Here is a 14583-nt window from a genome sequence, read left to right as displayed (position 1 = left end):
GCAAAGTGTAAATCTAGAACCTTGCAGAGGCCATCATCACCCTTTAATATGAATCAAAACTACAAGAACTCACACATGGGCTGAAATTTTTAAGGTTTGCAGGAAGGGGTCTGATTCTTTCAACTGGAACCTTCTCTTCGTTACCAAAGTCAATGTAAAGGATATCAGCTGTCTGGTTGTCAGCAGATAGAGTCTGCACCAAACCCCTGTACCAGTTCTGATAGGGAAAAAAAAAAAACAAAAACAAAAAAAATAAATAAAACACATTTAAGTCAATAACTTGCCAAAAATTAATTTAAATATGTACACCTAAAATGCATTAAATAACCTGTTCCCACCTTATCATAGGAAAACTGGACTGTGCAAACTTCTCCCTCACAGGGAAGGTAAGCTGTTCCTGAGAAACTGCTGCATGCTTTCTGAAGTTCTGTCCTTATGATATGTAGAGCTTCGTACATCTCAGGGATTTGGGGAACGATGAAAAACCGGCAAGGGCTGGTGAATTCAACAACAGTAGCCTGAAAGTAAAAAAGAAAAAAATAGAGTCCTGCACCAAGCAGCAGACAATTTCATGTTCAAAAAGGTGATGCACTGGAGTATCCCTTTATTTTTATTTTTTTACCTGAAAGTCCATTTTATTGATTTTAGAAGCTTGTAAATGTTTTAGATAGACCCTGTTGTTGCTAGATGTATCACCAGCCTTTAAAGATCAGAAATATTAAAGCATATAGTTAAGAGTTTTGATTTATATTTGAAGTGCAAACAACCAAGTTACTTACTGGCAATTCTGCAAGGCTTTCCTTGAGACCAGTGCTTTGCAATGCAACGTTTTCCTCAGGCTTTTTTCTTTAAATTAAAGAGACACACATACATTTGAAAATAGCTTGATTTCTAGAAAATTAAAAGCTTTAAAACTAGTGACCAAACCTACATTTCAGGCTCTGGGTCAACAGCTTTGCAGGTGTATCTGTGGTTTTTCCAGTCTTCCGTCTGACAATCAACAGAGCAATAACTCTTTTTCTTGCAGCGCATGCAGCGGAAATTTCCTATTTAACAGCAGGAGAAATTGATCTTCATTGTTGGTTGGAAAATGCACACAAAACAACACTAATAAAATGAGTGATTTTTGAAAAGTGACCCCCCACCCCCCACAAAACGCCATATGGAATGAAAAAAAAAAAAAAATCAACAAAAGAAGCATCTTCCTTGATTAAAACCTTTACTTACTGACTCTATAACTCTAGTATTACCTTGCTTTCCACAGATGTAGCACAAGGGAGCTGGATGGTCCAATCCTGTCAACTGATAATTCAAGGGGAGAAATCACTTCATTGAAACAGACATTTTCATTTTAACAACACACAGATGCAGAAATAAATAACTAGGGCAAATAGATGTACTGCTCCATCAGGAGCAGACAGGATTGTAAGCTCATCAACAAGCTAAGAAATACACAGGCAACCATAAATTTAAAACCAACCAGAATTTACATAGAGGCTCTAAGAATCTCCTGTGTGGTGGATGAATGGGTGTGGTTCCCCAAGACGTACAAAAAGGGGGGGAGATTCAAAATTCTCAGTTAAACCAGCATTATAAGAATCAGATTGTGAACAAATCTTGCAAAGAACTCACTGTCACTCTTAATGTTTGTTGTTCTCCCGACCTCACGATTCCTAACGGAGGTGGTCGTTAGAGGCCGATCGCCCCTCGTTACCCGCTGTACACTACATGACTCACGATGCACGATAACGCTGAAAGTTGTGCCGATCGAAAGATTCACGCACAACTGGAAAATTGCCCTGAAAATCGCACAGTGTACGCCCGGCTTTAGATGATTTAAAAAGGCTTTAAAAATGTTGAAAACAACTTGGTTTTCTACTTTTACAGTTAGTCTGGGGTTGGAAGCTTGTGGCCTGTCTTTTCCCTTTGCACTAACCATAAGCTAGATGTTTCACTCCAGGGTTGAAGTTTTTCAGCAACTTTAAAACTTGGTTATCCAGAGTCCAATGTCGCAGGAGTTTACTGTAACCTTTGTGTGAAAAACACTTTGCTTCTACTTGTATTTATAGATCTGCGTGCTAACTGTAATTCTCTCCTCTCTGCTTTGTGGCGGAAAACCCATTTTAAGAGTTTACCGCCACCTAAAGGTCTAGAGTGGAAATTTTCTATTGGTGTATTCAGACTAGACGCGTAATCAGCATCAGAGCATCTGATTTACACGCAAAGTCTATAGGAGACAGCATTGAAGGGTGTCAAAGTGTTGCGGGCACCGCATCTGGGTGTTCTGCCGTCCGAGTGTTCAGGCATCAGAATGTCCGCCTTTTGATGCTAGAGTTTAAGAAATTTAGCTTTTGAAGCTGGACACCGGTGTTATGTTGAGAATAACCTCCAATCTCACAAACTGATGAGAAAATGGACTGAAATATGAAAGAAAAGGGAACTTTTAAACATATTTTTAATGTGTTCATGTTTCTTATGCTTAAATGCTCTAAAATTTAGTTTTGGTGGACAGATAAAGTCGAATGCATACGATTTTTACTGTTAAAGAGACACGTTTTAGTTTATGTGCTACAGTCTGTACAGAAGTACAGAACGTACTACAGTATGTTTAAAAAGTTCCCTTTTCTTTCATATTTCAATCCATTTTCTCATCAATGTGCGAGTTTAGGGCGATGCATGTCCCTGCAACAGGGGAGGTAATTATCTACAGTCAGATATTTCTCATCATTTATCTTTTGACTAAAACTCAATTTAAGGGAATCCTTGCATAAACAAAAAGAAAACATCAAGAATAAGCTCAAAAGTTCCCTCTTCACTAATATTTCAATCCGTTTTCTCATCAGTGTGTGAGAGGGAAGATAATTCACAGGCAGGTATTTCTCGGCATAACACGGAAGCGTCAACCAAGAAGAAAAGATGATCCAGGAGTTTTTTGTTTTTTTAGGGGAAATAGACACAGGCTGCAAGCTGTTATTTTTTCTGCAGAGATTTCTGGATATGAAAAATAAATAGATATTAAGGAGTTAAACACCAAAATGTAAAAAGAATGTTTTTTTTATGTAGGCTACAAGGAAAAGAGAACAAGTTCTAATCATTATTGCTGCACTAAAACATTTTTTATATGAACAATGTTGAAACACTTTAGGACCACGCAATATAACTAAAAATGTTAAAACCTGCTGACTAACAATATTCTGCTCTATATTCTGGCTGTAATCTGGCTGCAACAGAGAGAGTTTTTCAGCAGGGATTTACAGCGCTGCCGCTGCTGTTCAGTCAGAACAGCATACGTTGTCGGATCTGCATACGCTTCGTTTTTATCTGACCTGAGTGACAATAATAAACACAGCCATTCTTTTCTATGATTTTAAACATGAAAAGAAAATGTAACCAAATTCAAATTGCCACACATGGTTTTACTACTAAACTAACTGATTTTAAATTAATATTGACTAATATGATTTTAGCTCTAAATGCTTCTTCTCTCAACATCCCAGAAACTTCAACTATGACTGGCCATTTCAACACCCAAGAAATAACAGAATCAATAATGTTGCACCGATGCCATTTTTTGGCCCTGATACCTGGCTGTGCTGTATCGGCCGATACTGATTCCATCTGTTTGAAATTGATGTGTGTGTGTGTATATGAAGAACTACATACCAGTTGGATGTAAAATAATTGCCATCATGGCTTTGTCAAGCTGCTGCCTACCTTTGTGAAGCAGGAAAAAAACTAATACAAAGTTAATCCAGTAGAACTTTTTACCTGCAATGGGTGACAATAATTGAATAAACTTTTGGTCGAAAAAATGGTATCATGCCCCTTTGTTGGTACTCGCCGATACCGATACCACCATTTTAGTGGAGTATCAGGGCCCCGTCCGATACTGGTATCGGTGTAACACTAATGATCAAAGCCGATTTTCTTTTTTAAAAGTTAAAATAAACATGTTTTGGCTGGTCATAATACTGCTACTAAAATTTAATGTGGAAATAATTCTCTGTTGTGCAATGTATGCCGATCTGACAGCGTATGTTGTTCTGACAAAACACCAGCTATATGCTGGAGGTCAGGCTCTCTAAAAAAGAAGTATATATTTTAGTTGGATCATAATCCTGATAAACTAACTGCACGGATGACGTTTTGAGGTATGCTTTCTCACTAAAAAAATTTGTTGAATCGCGATATTGCAAAAAATATGAATTGCCTAGAACCAATAGAAATGTCAGTTGACTGCATTTATGCATTTTTATTAATTTTATAACAGGGTTGCTATCTGTTAAAAGATGCTATGCCACTGTAATACACTCTATATACAGCTTCTATGGAGCCGTCTGTTGGAGCAGTGGATTATCTGTAGCTGAGAGAAAGCAGCTGGATAAGCTAATCAGGAAGGCCAGCTCTGTGACTGGATGCCTTCTGGGCTCAGTGCAGGAGGTAGAAACAAAATGATCCTAACTAAATTAACATCTCTGTTGGATAATATCTCCCACCCCATGCATGAAGCTGTTGCAGAACAAGAGAGCTCCTTCAGGGACAGACTGCTGCACCCTAAATGCACCCGTGAGCGTTATCACAGATCCCTTCTCCCAGCAGCTATGATTTATAACCAACACTGTTCCCAACAACCTCAATAAGTTGTTACATTCATGTGGATTTTGCACAGTTTCTACTTCAGTCAGTTAAACAACATGCTGCTGTCATTTTTTCAACACATCTCTGGTGTTGCTGCTATTTTCAAATATCCATTCCTGTAAAAATGTCCAAAGCTGTATATTGGTTTATTCTCCCAGTGCAGTTTTATATTGCTAAAACACTTAACAGTAAAGTATTTCATTGTTCATCTTTTAACTCTTCACTATTATGTTATTGTTATACATTTTTCTAAAGGTCCACAATTGTGTGACAGTTTTTTTCTTATAATCTTTTTGCTGCTATAAACACCAGAATTTTCCTAATAAAGGGGTTTTCTATTCTATTTTACTTTTATGGTCATTACATGTACATCACTGAATAGTGTGGCAAATGAAATGTGCTATATAAATGAAATATACCTACTGAAAAAAACCAACGTGTTGAAATAATGTAGACACACGGGAAAATTGGCATCTCTTATCTGGTATTAAAAGCGTGCACTTAACATTTTTAGAAACCAAATTTCTCTAAGGCTACATTCACACTGCAGGCCTTGATGCTCAATTCAGATTTTTTGTGAAATCCCAATTTGTTTGTGTTGCCGTTAACATTTCCAAATATAACTTGTACGTCATCTCCTGTGTGAACTGCAGTCAGACAACGCAATGTCCCGCATGCGCAGTAGAGGACTTTATGACATCACAGGCCAGCTTGTACTGTGTTTACGGAAGTAAACATGGACGATAGTGCTGGAGCGCATCTAGCGATCTTTCCCAACCATAAAAACAAAATCTGTTCAAGATGGTTAAACATAAATACTACTCTCTGTATCATTGTCCGCCACGGTTGTTGTTTTTCTTGCCGCTTCTTCATAACATGACCCATAATAATGACCTTTGTCATGTATTAATGGCGTTCATGTCGGATGAATACGACCTCTTGAGAAACAGGTCGCATTTGAAAAGATCAGATTCTTTTCAGATTCAGGACCACATAGCCAAGCGGCCTGGGTCGCATTGGAAATAAAAATAGGATCTGTGTTGTTCAGACAGCCATGAAAAGATCCGATACAGGTCGCATATGGGCCAAAAAAAAATCGGATTTGGGTCACTTCAGGCTGCAGTGTGAACGCAGCCTAAAGGGTTGGTTATATTCCTGCAGCAGTGTGTCGCAGTGAGCCTGTCGCAGGACGCAGGCATTTTTGATTTATGCTCAATATTGAAGCGTGGTCTGTGCTATGTTTATTCCACTCCACAATGCAAAAGAGGAAAATCATTAACTAGCTGTGGGTCTAGATACGACCGAGGCGGTGAGGAAATGGGGGCAAGTCTGTCCGACAACGGAGGGACGTGAGGACAAAAAAGAACGGGGATCCAGGTGGAAAAAGGGTCCCAGCGTTCTCGCGCACCTCGCTCTTCTAACTGGTCCAATTTCACAAGTCGTTTTCCACAATGGTGGTCATACAAACAAAGGAAGCCGATAAGGCACCAAACAGGAGACGCATAGTGTAGAGCGGATGTAGATTTGACCATTCAGATGCCTCCTGTCTGTGGTCACCTTCAATTTGGGAGAGGTGCAGCAGAGTGTCTTCGGAGGGGAAGGGGACATCTCTGTGTTCACCGCGACACATACGCAGACGACCTAGTTTCGAAGTGTAAGTCAGCCTTAAGACAGTGTTTTCCAACACTGGTCCTCAAGGCACACTGACCTGCATCTGCATGTCTTGGATGTTTCCAGGCTGTCACAAACCTGATGTCAATAGATAGCAGTTTAAAGGGGAACTCATTTTTTTTATTTATTAATTTTTTTTTATTTACATTACTACATGATGTTATACTCACCCATATGAGTTTTGTGTCATTTGGAGCTGTTTGTTCTGAAGATATTCCCTTAAGTTATATCCAAATAACGTCTTCCAATGGGCAAGTGACTAGAAGGGACAAACTAAACTGTTCATAATTGATCATTTATGGTACCCCAGCATTCATAACATGTAGGCGCATCACTGTCCCCAAGACATCCGCAGTTATATTTTTTTATATTTATATTTTTTTTAAACAAAGCGGAGTGTGTATGACGTCATCCACGCGCTGGACTGGAGTTGTGACAGGCAGCCCGGGCCACAGGCGGCTACGCTCTACCCCTTCTATTTGTTTGGCTAGCTAATCTGAATCGTTCAATTCCATTTCGAGAGCGAGACCATCTGTGATAGTAGCACTAGACATCTTCCAGGCATGTGAGGAAAACTAGCAGCAGTTCAGCGGACAGGATGAATGAACGGTAGCCGGCGCCCGCGGATGACATCATACACACACCGCTTTGTTTTTAAAAGATATAAATATAAAAAATATAACCGCAGATGTCTGGGGGACAGTGATTCGCCTACATGTTATGAATGCTGGCATACCATAAATGATAAACTATGAACAGTTTAGTTTGTGCCTTGAAATCATTGCCCATACAAAGACGTTACTTGGATATAACCTAACAGAATATCTTCTGAACAGCTCCAAATGACACAAAATTCATATGGGTAAGTAGAACATGATGTAATAACGTAAAATCAAGAGGCCAATGTAAGAAAAAGAAAAAACGGTGTTCCCCTTTAACAGGGTTTCCAGAACTCCAATCATCTGGGCCAATGTAAGAAAAAGAAAAAACGGTGTTCCCATTTAACAGGGTTTCCAGAACTCCAATCATCTGAATCAGGTGTGTTGAAGCAGGTAAACGCCTAAAACACGCAGGGCAGTGCCTTGTGGATCAGGTTTGGGGAAAAAAAAAAAAAAAAACTGCTCTAAGAGACTGAATTTTAAGTTGCCTTTATCTATAAATTATTATTAGTTAGTGAAAATGAACAGTTAAATTGTTTTGTTTTATCATACATTGATATACAGGTTTAATTTAATGTTATCCTTTTATGTTTTACATGCATATATGTCAATTGTAGCAACTGTAGCATTTATCTCACCTCTTGTTGGTGCAGACATGATAATATGGCAGTAAAAATGTGATACATACCAGCGATTCATTTCTGCTTACTGTTGAAGTGGTGGAGCCTGGAAAAAGTATTTAATAAAAAGGCTTTTGTTTTGTCGAATTTACCAAATGAAAACAATAAGAGGAATTTAAAAACAAAAAATTTAAAAAGGGAGCACCTAGGCTTACCATCTTCAGCGATGCGTGCAGATGCAGCAGCGGGGAATCTTTGCCTGGATAGTAAAGACAAACCCGGGCTGGACAAAGGTCTCCTCAGCGGCCGGGTGGGTTTAACCGTGGATGTAGGATAAGAAGCGCTCATGTCTATAGTGGTATAGCAAAATAATATTTTGTTTCGCAGCTCAGCGCGTTGAATAACGAGGGAAAGTACTTTTATTAAAACGCTCTTAGCTAGCTAACTCAAGGTTAGCATTAAAGCTCACGTGCGTCAGCTATCTTGCTAAACGCTACTTTAAGAAAGTTCTTAAAAGTAAAGGAGAGCAAAGCTGTCAGCATCAAAAGTTATGATTTAATATTTAAAGAATGTGTTAAGCATTTGGGCGCTCAAATTTACCTACGTTCACGTGCTGCTCGTGAGAAGAAAATGAGCGCGGCACCTGCGTGATGACGTCACCAGAAGGTCAAAATCAAAACCGCTTGAACGTTAATTACGCGGAGAGATGTTTATCGGAACCTTCTCTGTATTAAACCAGAAATAAAAAAAGTATGTATTTGTTCTTACTGTGTAAAGGTTTACTGTTCAAAAAATAGTGTCAATCCTGTTTTATTTTTTGGAAGGCAAATCATCGAACGCTTTCTCAATGGCGTAACGAGACAACAATAGGCCCGTAAGCAACATTATTAGGGTGGGGCTATGGCAAGCAATTTTCACATAAATCGGTTGTCTTACCTTTACATTCAAGATATCTCAAAACGTTTTATGACTAGACGTTTTAGCGATTTAAGATATCTCTAATTATATTTTGACTTGTCAAAATTCCTATTCGAGATATCTCTAATTACATTCTGACTAGTCCAAATGATGTCAGATTTACCATTAACCTGTATGGAGACATCATATTAAGATATCTAGAATGAATTACTGGCTATCTGAAATACACATTTCAGATATCTACGATTAAATTACGACTAGTCATAAAGTAATTTCAAGATATCTCGATTTTTGTTTTGACTAGTCATAATTCTAATTAAAGATATCTCAAATTGCACTATAATTCATGATATCTTAAATGTATTGTAGGATAGGAGATATGCAGTTTTGACAAGTGAAAACTAAATTATAAATATCTTAAAAGCAAATAATGACTAGGCAGAATATGGCAAGCCTTTTTAACATAAATTCGGTTTCGTCTGACCATCCATAAATATGTTCCAGATATCTTAAAATACATTTTGAGTAGACAAAACCACATTTTGACTATCCGGAATGATAATTTAAGATATCTGTATTTATATTCTGATTAGGAAGAATAATAATTCAAGATATCTTAAATTACATTTTGCCTAGTCAAAATTCCTTTCAAGATATCTCAAATTTCAAAATTTAAAGCATCACACGCTGACTTAACTTTTCCTGACAGTAAGGAATTTTTTAGGAACCATCCTCCTGGAAGTATGGCAAGCTTGCCATATAGACCATATGAAGTACAACACTCTGGATTACCCATAATTCCAAGTTGTGGTGTAACAATAATAATAATAAAATAATCAAATACATTTTTCTTTTAAAATCTATATTGCGGTTTGAAACATATATAAGCGTATTTTTTTTACCAACCGTCTAATGAACTATACACAGTTATTAACATAGTAATTAAAAGTACCACTATCTGCTTTGCTATTGGTGTCGCGTTTCAACGGCTCACCATCATGTGAAATCTGGCATGTGTTGGGGTATAAATAAGTTCCAGTCAGCCACTTTAAAGTCAGGTGGGTTTTTTAAGGAATTTTTCGCCTCATTACATCAGCAATCAGATGTCCTAGTCCAAAATTGCGAAGGGGGTCAACCAGGTGTCATTGACGGGGCCCGTAAGAGGCCGGGGGCCGTAAGCAACTGCATTCTCTGCTTACCGATATTTACACCATTGCGCTTTCTGTATGTATTTTGTATTACAATGAATTCTTTTCAGTATAGAGTATATAAGTATTTAACTGTAAAGAATCATACAGTTAAAATTATCTTTGGGTTCTCACCCTTAATCCTGCTAGGTTAAAATGTGCTATATTTAATGTTTCTAAGTTGGCTCTTTCCTATTGCGATTTTATAAAGATTTCCCTTCAGTTTGTGACTATAAAACCTTTTTTTCCACTTCTGTAAAATGCGTCTAGTGTCTCAAAGAGACGATTGTTAAATGTTTACAATTTTCATTCATCTTCTTTTTCCAAACACCCTGAAGCAGAGGTCTTCAACAGGGGGTCCACAGAGGTACTGCATGGGGGTCGCGAAAATTTTGGTTGATTAGACTTTTTTTTAATATTCCCCTTCTGCATTTTTTTCCCACTAATTGAAATGTCTCTAAATGCATATTAACATGAATTCAACACACTGTAGTAAAGGGATAAATGGAGGCAGGAGATGTCTTTCAGTCATCAATGCACACATACAGCAACACACAGGAGCTCTTTCAAGCTGGCCACAGTTTCATTCACAACACCTATCCCATCAATGAGGAATCAGAATCAGAAATACTTTAATAATCCCAGGGAGAAATTACGTTGTTACATTACTCCATATTTGATAGAGGGACCAGTTTGATATAACATATTATAATATAATACATATAAGTAGGGGGTCCCTGCTCCCTCTCATCATTAGTCTCTATCTCAATGTGACTATACTTTACTTTTTATATTTTTTATATCTGAGGAAACATATTCCAGGAAGTTACCACTTTTTTCTTTTTTAATGCTTTTTTTGTACTATATAAACTCTTTTTATATTGTCTGGCATACATATATTTTTTAATCTTTAATGGAATCTTGCTTTAACTCTTTTTACTCTATATAAGCTACTGGAACCAGAATTTCCCTGAAGGAGTAATCCCAAGGGATAAATAAAGTTGAGTTTATGTCTAGAGAATCAAACACATACACATCCACTATCATTCCTAAGCAAGCTCTGCACTGGTGGGGACCACGTGGTTATTGCTGGGCTTACTTGTGTACCCTGAAGCTTTCCTCCACTTTAAGAGTATTACAATTTGAGTGAAACCTGACACACAGACCTATCCTTGTCTTTCAAGTCTTTTTGATGCAAATCAAGAATGAACGGCTATTTTGCCTCAGAGGAAACAATGGCTGACTAAAAATAGTCAGCCACAGATACAATCAGAGCAACAAGATTAAATCAGCTTTTCCCATTAACTCTTTCCACAAAACTAAGGATGATATTGTTCTTATGATGCTTGAAGGTCTGTTAAAACAGTCCAAAGGGAAATTCCAGTTGCAGCGTAAATGATCACATTTCTTGTGGTTATTCTTCATAGTAAACTACCTGTAGATGAAATGTAAACAAATAAAAATCTTTTGATTTTCTAAAAACATTTTGACACAACTGTAATATTATGTTTCCTTCAGAATCTGTGGGAGAACCATGTGTTTTTATGTTTAAGTCTGTCCTTTTTTTTATATTCATATAAGGAAATAAAATATGTCATAATCCAATAAAAGCATACAGATAAGTCACTATCTGAAGTAAAAGGGAAGGATATAAAGAATGAAAGCAAAATAAACAATTTAGATGAGAAAATAAAACATTATTACTTTTTTTAAGCAGAGGAGGCAAGAGTGGTTTCATTTTCATGGTTTTCCTTTGTAAATACCTGCAGGTGTACCTGTTCTGTGCTTTAACGTCAGAGCGACGTCACTTGTCAGCGGGCATTCATTGGTTTCTATCAATCTCCTTCTGCTGTGGCCATATTTGTTGATGTGTCATAGCAGTGAGTAGCTGTAGCTGGGCGATCAGCTGCTTTAACGGGCAGTTCTGACCGTCACTGCACGGACATACACGATGACTTGTTGGGTTTTGGTGGGTATAAATACAACCATCTTTATTTAGCTTCACCCTTCGTCATTGATGCATGCTAGCATTAGCCTCAGCTAACGTCTGTGTTATCATTTTTAGCTCAGCTAACTGGATAAAATAACAACATATGACGTTAAAACATGTCAACCTAGCCGCGTGTTCATTATTAAACATCGTTGCTTTTTTGTTTATTTATTATATGCGGTTTAAGCTGATATAGTAGCCCAACAGTTAGCCCCGATGCCCTGGAGCTAACTGACAGGCTAGCATGCTAACAAGTCAGAGGGACAGGTAGAGCTAACGTCAAATGCCACGGAATGTAAATAAAAGATCAAACACTATAATGATCATCGTTTGGCTGCTTATTGTTACAAATAATTAACTTTGTTATGTAATCGATTATAAAAGGGAAGTGGTAGATTTATGATGGTACTAGCTAGGTGTTGTGGCACGACACCTGTCAGAGGAGCATCATTATGTAAGTACTAGCTTAGGTTTTCACATAGAAACAGCAAAATGAGTGAAAATCAAGATATTTCACTCTGTAAGAAGATCTTTAGGGATAATATTTAAACATTGGTTTGTGTTGGTCTCTACTTGTGTAAAAGGATATGGGTTATTAACAGAGGATGGGCATGAAATGGGTGGGGTTAGTGATCCTGGGAGCATAAAGAGCTTTAGCTGTAAAAGGGAGAAAAAAAAGGTAAATAAAAACATAAATTACTATTAAAGTTTGTAAGGCCTCCACCCACACTAAATGTACCCAGTGATCATTAACACAGTAAATGCTGATAAGCCCCTTTTCACTCTAGTGCTGGATAAGAGGTAATGTATTAGTTTTATTTTTTATTATTTACTTCTTTGCTTCAGCCTACCTACATCTGTTTGGGTGTAACTTTTTTCATAAAAATTCTCTGATTTGAGGCAATAGTTGAATTAAAATGTTAGGCCCATGCTGCAAGTGTTTCAGGTGTCGAATGAAGCCAATAGATACTGTAATCTTGAATAACAATCACAGCTGTGTGACGTTCTCTGTCACACGCCTTCCGGCAAATGTAATCCTGTCACAGGCGGGGCAAAAGACACACCTCTTTTGTGTATTGTCCCAGCTCTCTAGTGTGTCTGTGGACATTCTTCAGGTTTTTCCTTTCGGTAATGAATGATCTACGAAGTACCGATCAGGAGGATGCAACATATAAATAGCTCAGGGATACCGTATGAATGATTTTAAGGAACTTTTTGTTGTTTACAGATAAACTTTCATTAAGCCAGCTTGTTTTCCTCCTTTTTTTTTTTTTAACTATTTTTTTGTTTTTTTTGCCTTCTTGCTGCCAGATTTGAACATAAGCGGCCATGAAACAGCCTGCTCCCACTACAGATGCACAGAAAATGGAAGCATCAGATAATAAATTGTCTACAGAGGATTCAAACCCAAGAGCCGTGTTACGTACAAGTACATCAAGCGTTGAAGAAGAGGAGCTCATTTTTCAGAACAGTGGACATGAGGTGAAGACTTGCAATCAGGAAAAAGTTGAAAAACAGCTGGAGAGCGGAGATGGAGCTCATATATGCGGTGTGGACTATCATGATGAAGGAGAGACGACCGCTGATGTTCAGACTGACACACTTGGCCATCTTTCAAATAAGACTACCTCTGCCTGTCATGATGTTGCAGAAACCTCTCCTTCCGTTATCGAAGGTACAGTGGAGACCTTTTTGACTTTTGATGCGACATCTCAAGCTGACAGTGAGCAGCCGTCACAGTCTCCCACTGCAGACAGCAGCAGCAATGCTGAAAGTCCTTCACTCCATTCTGTCCAAAGCACTTCCAAAAGCTCCCCCATAGACTCTTCTACCTCTGGGATCTCTAATGGAGCCTCCACTCCGAGCTCAGACACACTCAGCCTCTCGCCAGCTTCCAGCCCACAGACCAGCTCTGGCGTCCCTCTCCCCTCACAGTCCTCATCAAGCCCCTATGACACTGATTGCAGTCGAAAGCTCATTTCTCAGATCCAACGCTCGTTGTCACAAGAGTCGCTGTTGGATGAACTGGAGTCGGAGCTTTTAGCTTGTGGCTTGTCTGAAAGGGAAAGCAGAGGAAAGGGGAAAGGGAGCTCGCCTGTCAATGGACTCCCAGCAGACCAGGACGGCTGCATGATGGTCTTTGAGAAATGTGTGCAGTACAAATGCACTCAGCAGGAGAAGGCTATTCAGAGGTAAATTATATAGAATAAAATCCTTCCACTGATCGTTTATCCCTTAAGAGACACAATTTTTAAGAAGCTTTTTTAACCTTTTTGCTTAGGTTGCTTGAGGAGAACAAGAGACATCAGGAGCTGATCCTGGGGATCTGCTCAGAAAAAGATAATATGAAGGAAGAGCTGAAAAAGAGAGCAGAGACAGAGAAGCAGCACATGGGCTCTATTAAAAAGGTCAGTATTTTATTCTGTATTCTCCATTCCTGTAAAGTAATTCTCAGCAGATATTTCCTTGCCTGTAGACAAAACCTAGGAAATCAAACAGCTAGTCAGACCAACTCCCCATTTGGAATCATTTTGAACAGCTCCAAACACTTTCACTATAAACATTGAAACTTTGACAAGAGATTATTTAGTTTGTTTCTGTCTTCTCAGTGGAATGACTTTATAATGAATCCATCTGCCCTATCAGCTGCAGCTTGTTGGTCTGCTCTACGTTGGGTTTTTCATTTGTCATTTTTGCAGTATTATTGATAATCTGTGTCAGATGTGGGGTGCTGCTGAAGTAAAACACCATCTAGCAGGCTGAATTTCATGTAGCCATGCAAATGTTAACTCAAGACACGTGGCAAATATTGCTTTCAACACAGCCATTGTTTGTGCTCTTGTGATATTAAACCATAAAGACACATCTTTTGAGATGATGTGTCATGGTACATTGCAATG

At 38.3% G+C, this 14583-nt stretch overlaps 2 protein-coding genes across 2 annotated transcripts in view; one reads left to right on the top strand and one right to left on the bottom strand.

The window, feature by feature from the left end:
* The window catches only part of tdrd1 (tudor domain containing 1), a 23025-nt gene extending 15089 nt beyond the window's left edge, over window positions 1-7936 (bottom strand). Inside the window, exons 1-8 of the mRNA XM_015390500.1 lie at window positions 7804-7936; window positions 7657-7694; window positions 1251-1302; window positions 932-1046; window positions 780-846; window positions 623-700; window positions 339-518; window positions 74-217 (exon numbers count right to left, since the gene is read on the bottom strand). Coding sequence (XP_015245986.1) covers window positions 74-217; window positions 339-518; window positions 623-700; window positions 780-846; window positions 932-1046; window positions 1251-1302; window positions 7657-7694; window positions 7804-7936 — 807 coding nt within the window. The remainder of the gene's footprint in view (window positions 1-73; window positions 218-338; window positions 519-622; window positions 701-779; window positions 847-931; window positions 1047-1250; window positions 1303-7656; window positions 7695-7803) is intronic.
* A 3588-nt stretch (window positions 7937-11524) lies between these two features.
* The window catches only part of ccdc186 (coiled-coil domain containing 186), a 36123-nt gene continuing 33064 nt past the window's right edge, over window positions 11525-14583 (top strand). The window contains exons 1-3 of the mRNA XM_015390513.1: window positions 11525-11662; window positions 12995-13875; window positions 13965-14091. Of these exons, the coding sequence (XP_015245999.1) occupies window positions 13013-13875; window positions 13965-14091 (990 nt within the window). The 5' untranslated portion in view covers window positions 11525-11662; window positions 12995-13012. The remainder of the gene's footprint in view (window positions 11663-12994; window positions 13876-13964; window positions 14092-14583) is intronic.

The sequence above is a fragment of the Cyprinodon variegatus genome, unplaced genomic scaffold (assembly GCF_000732505.1).
Source record: "Cyprinodon variegatus isolate N-32 unplaced genomic scaffold, C_variegatus-1.0 Scaffold502, whole genome shotgun sequence".
In the NCBI taxonomy this organism is placed as follows: domain Eukaryota; kingdom Metazoa; phylum Chordata; class Actinopteri; order Cyprinodontiformes; family Cyprinodontidae; genus Cyprinodon; species Cyprinodon variegatus.
This window is presented reverse-complemented; position numbering and strand designations above follow the sequence as displayed.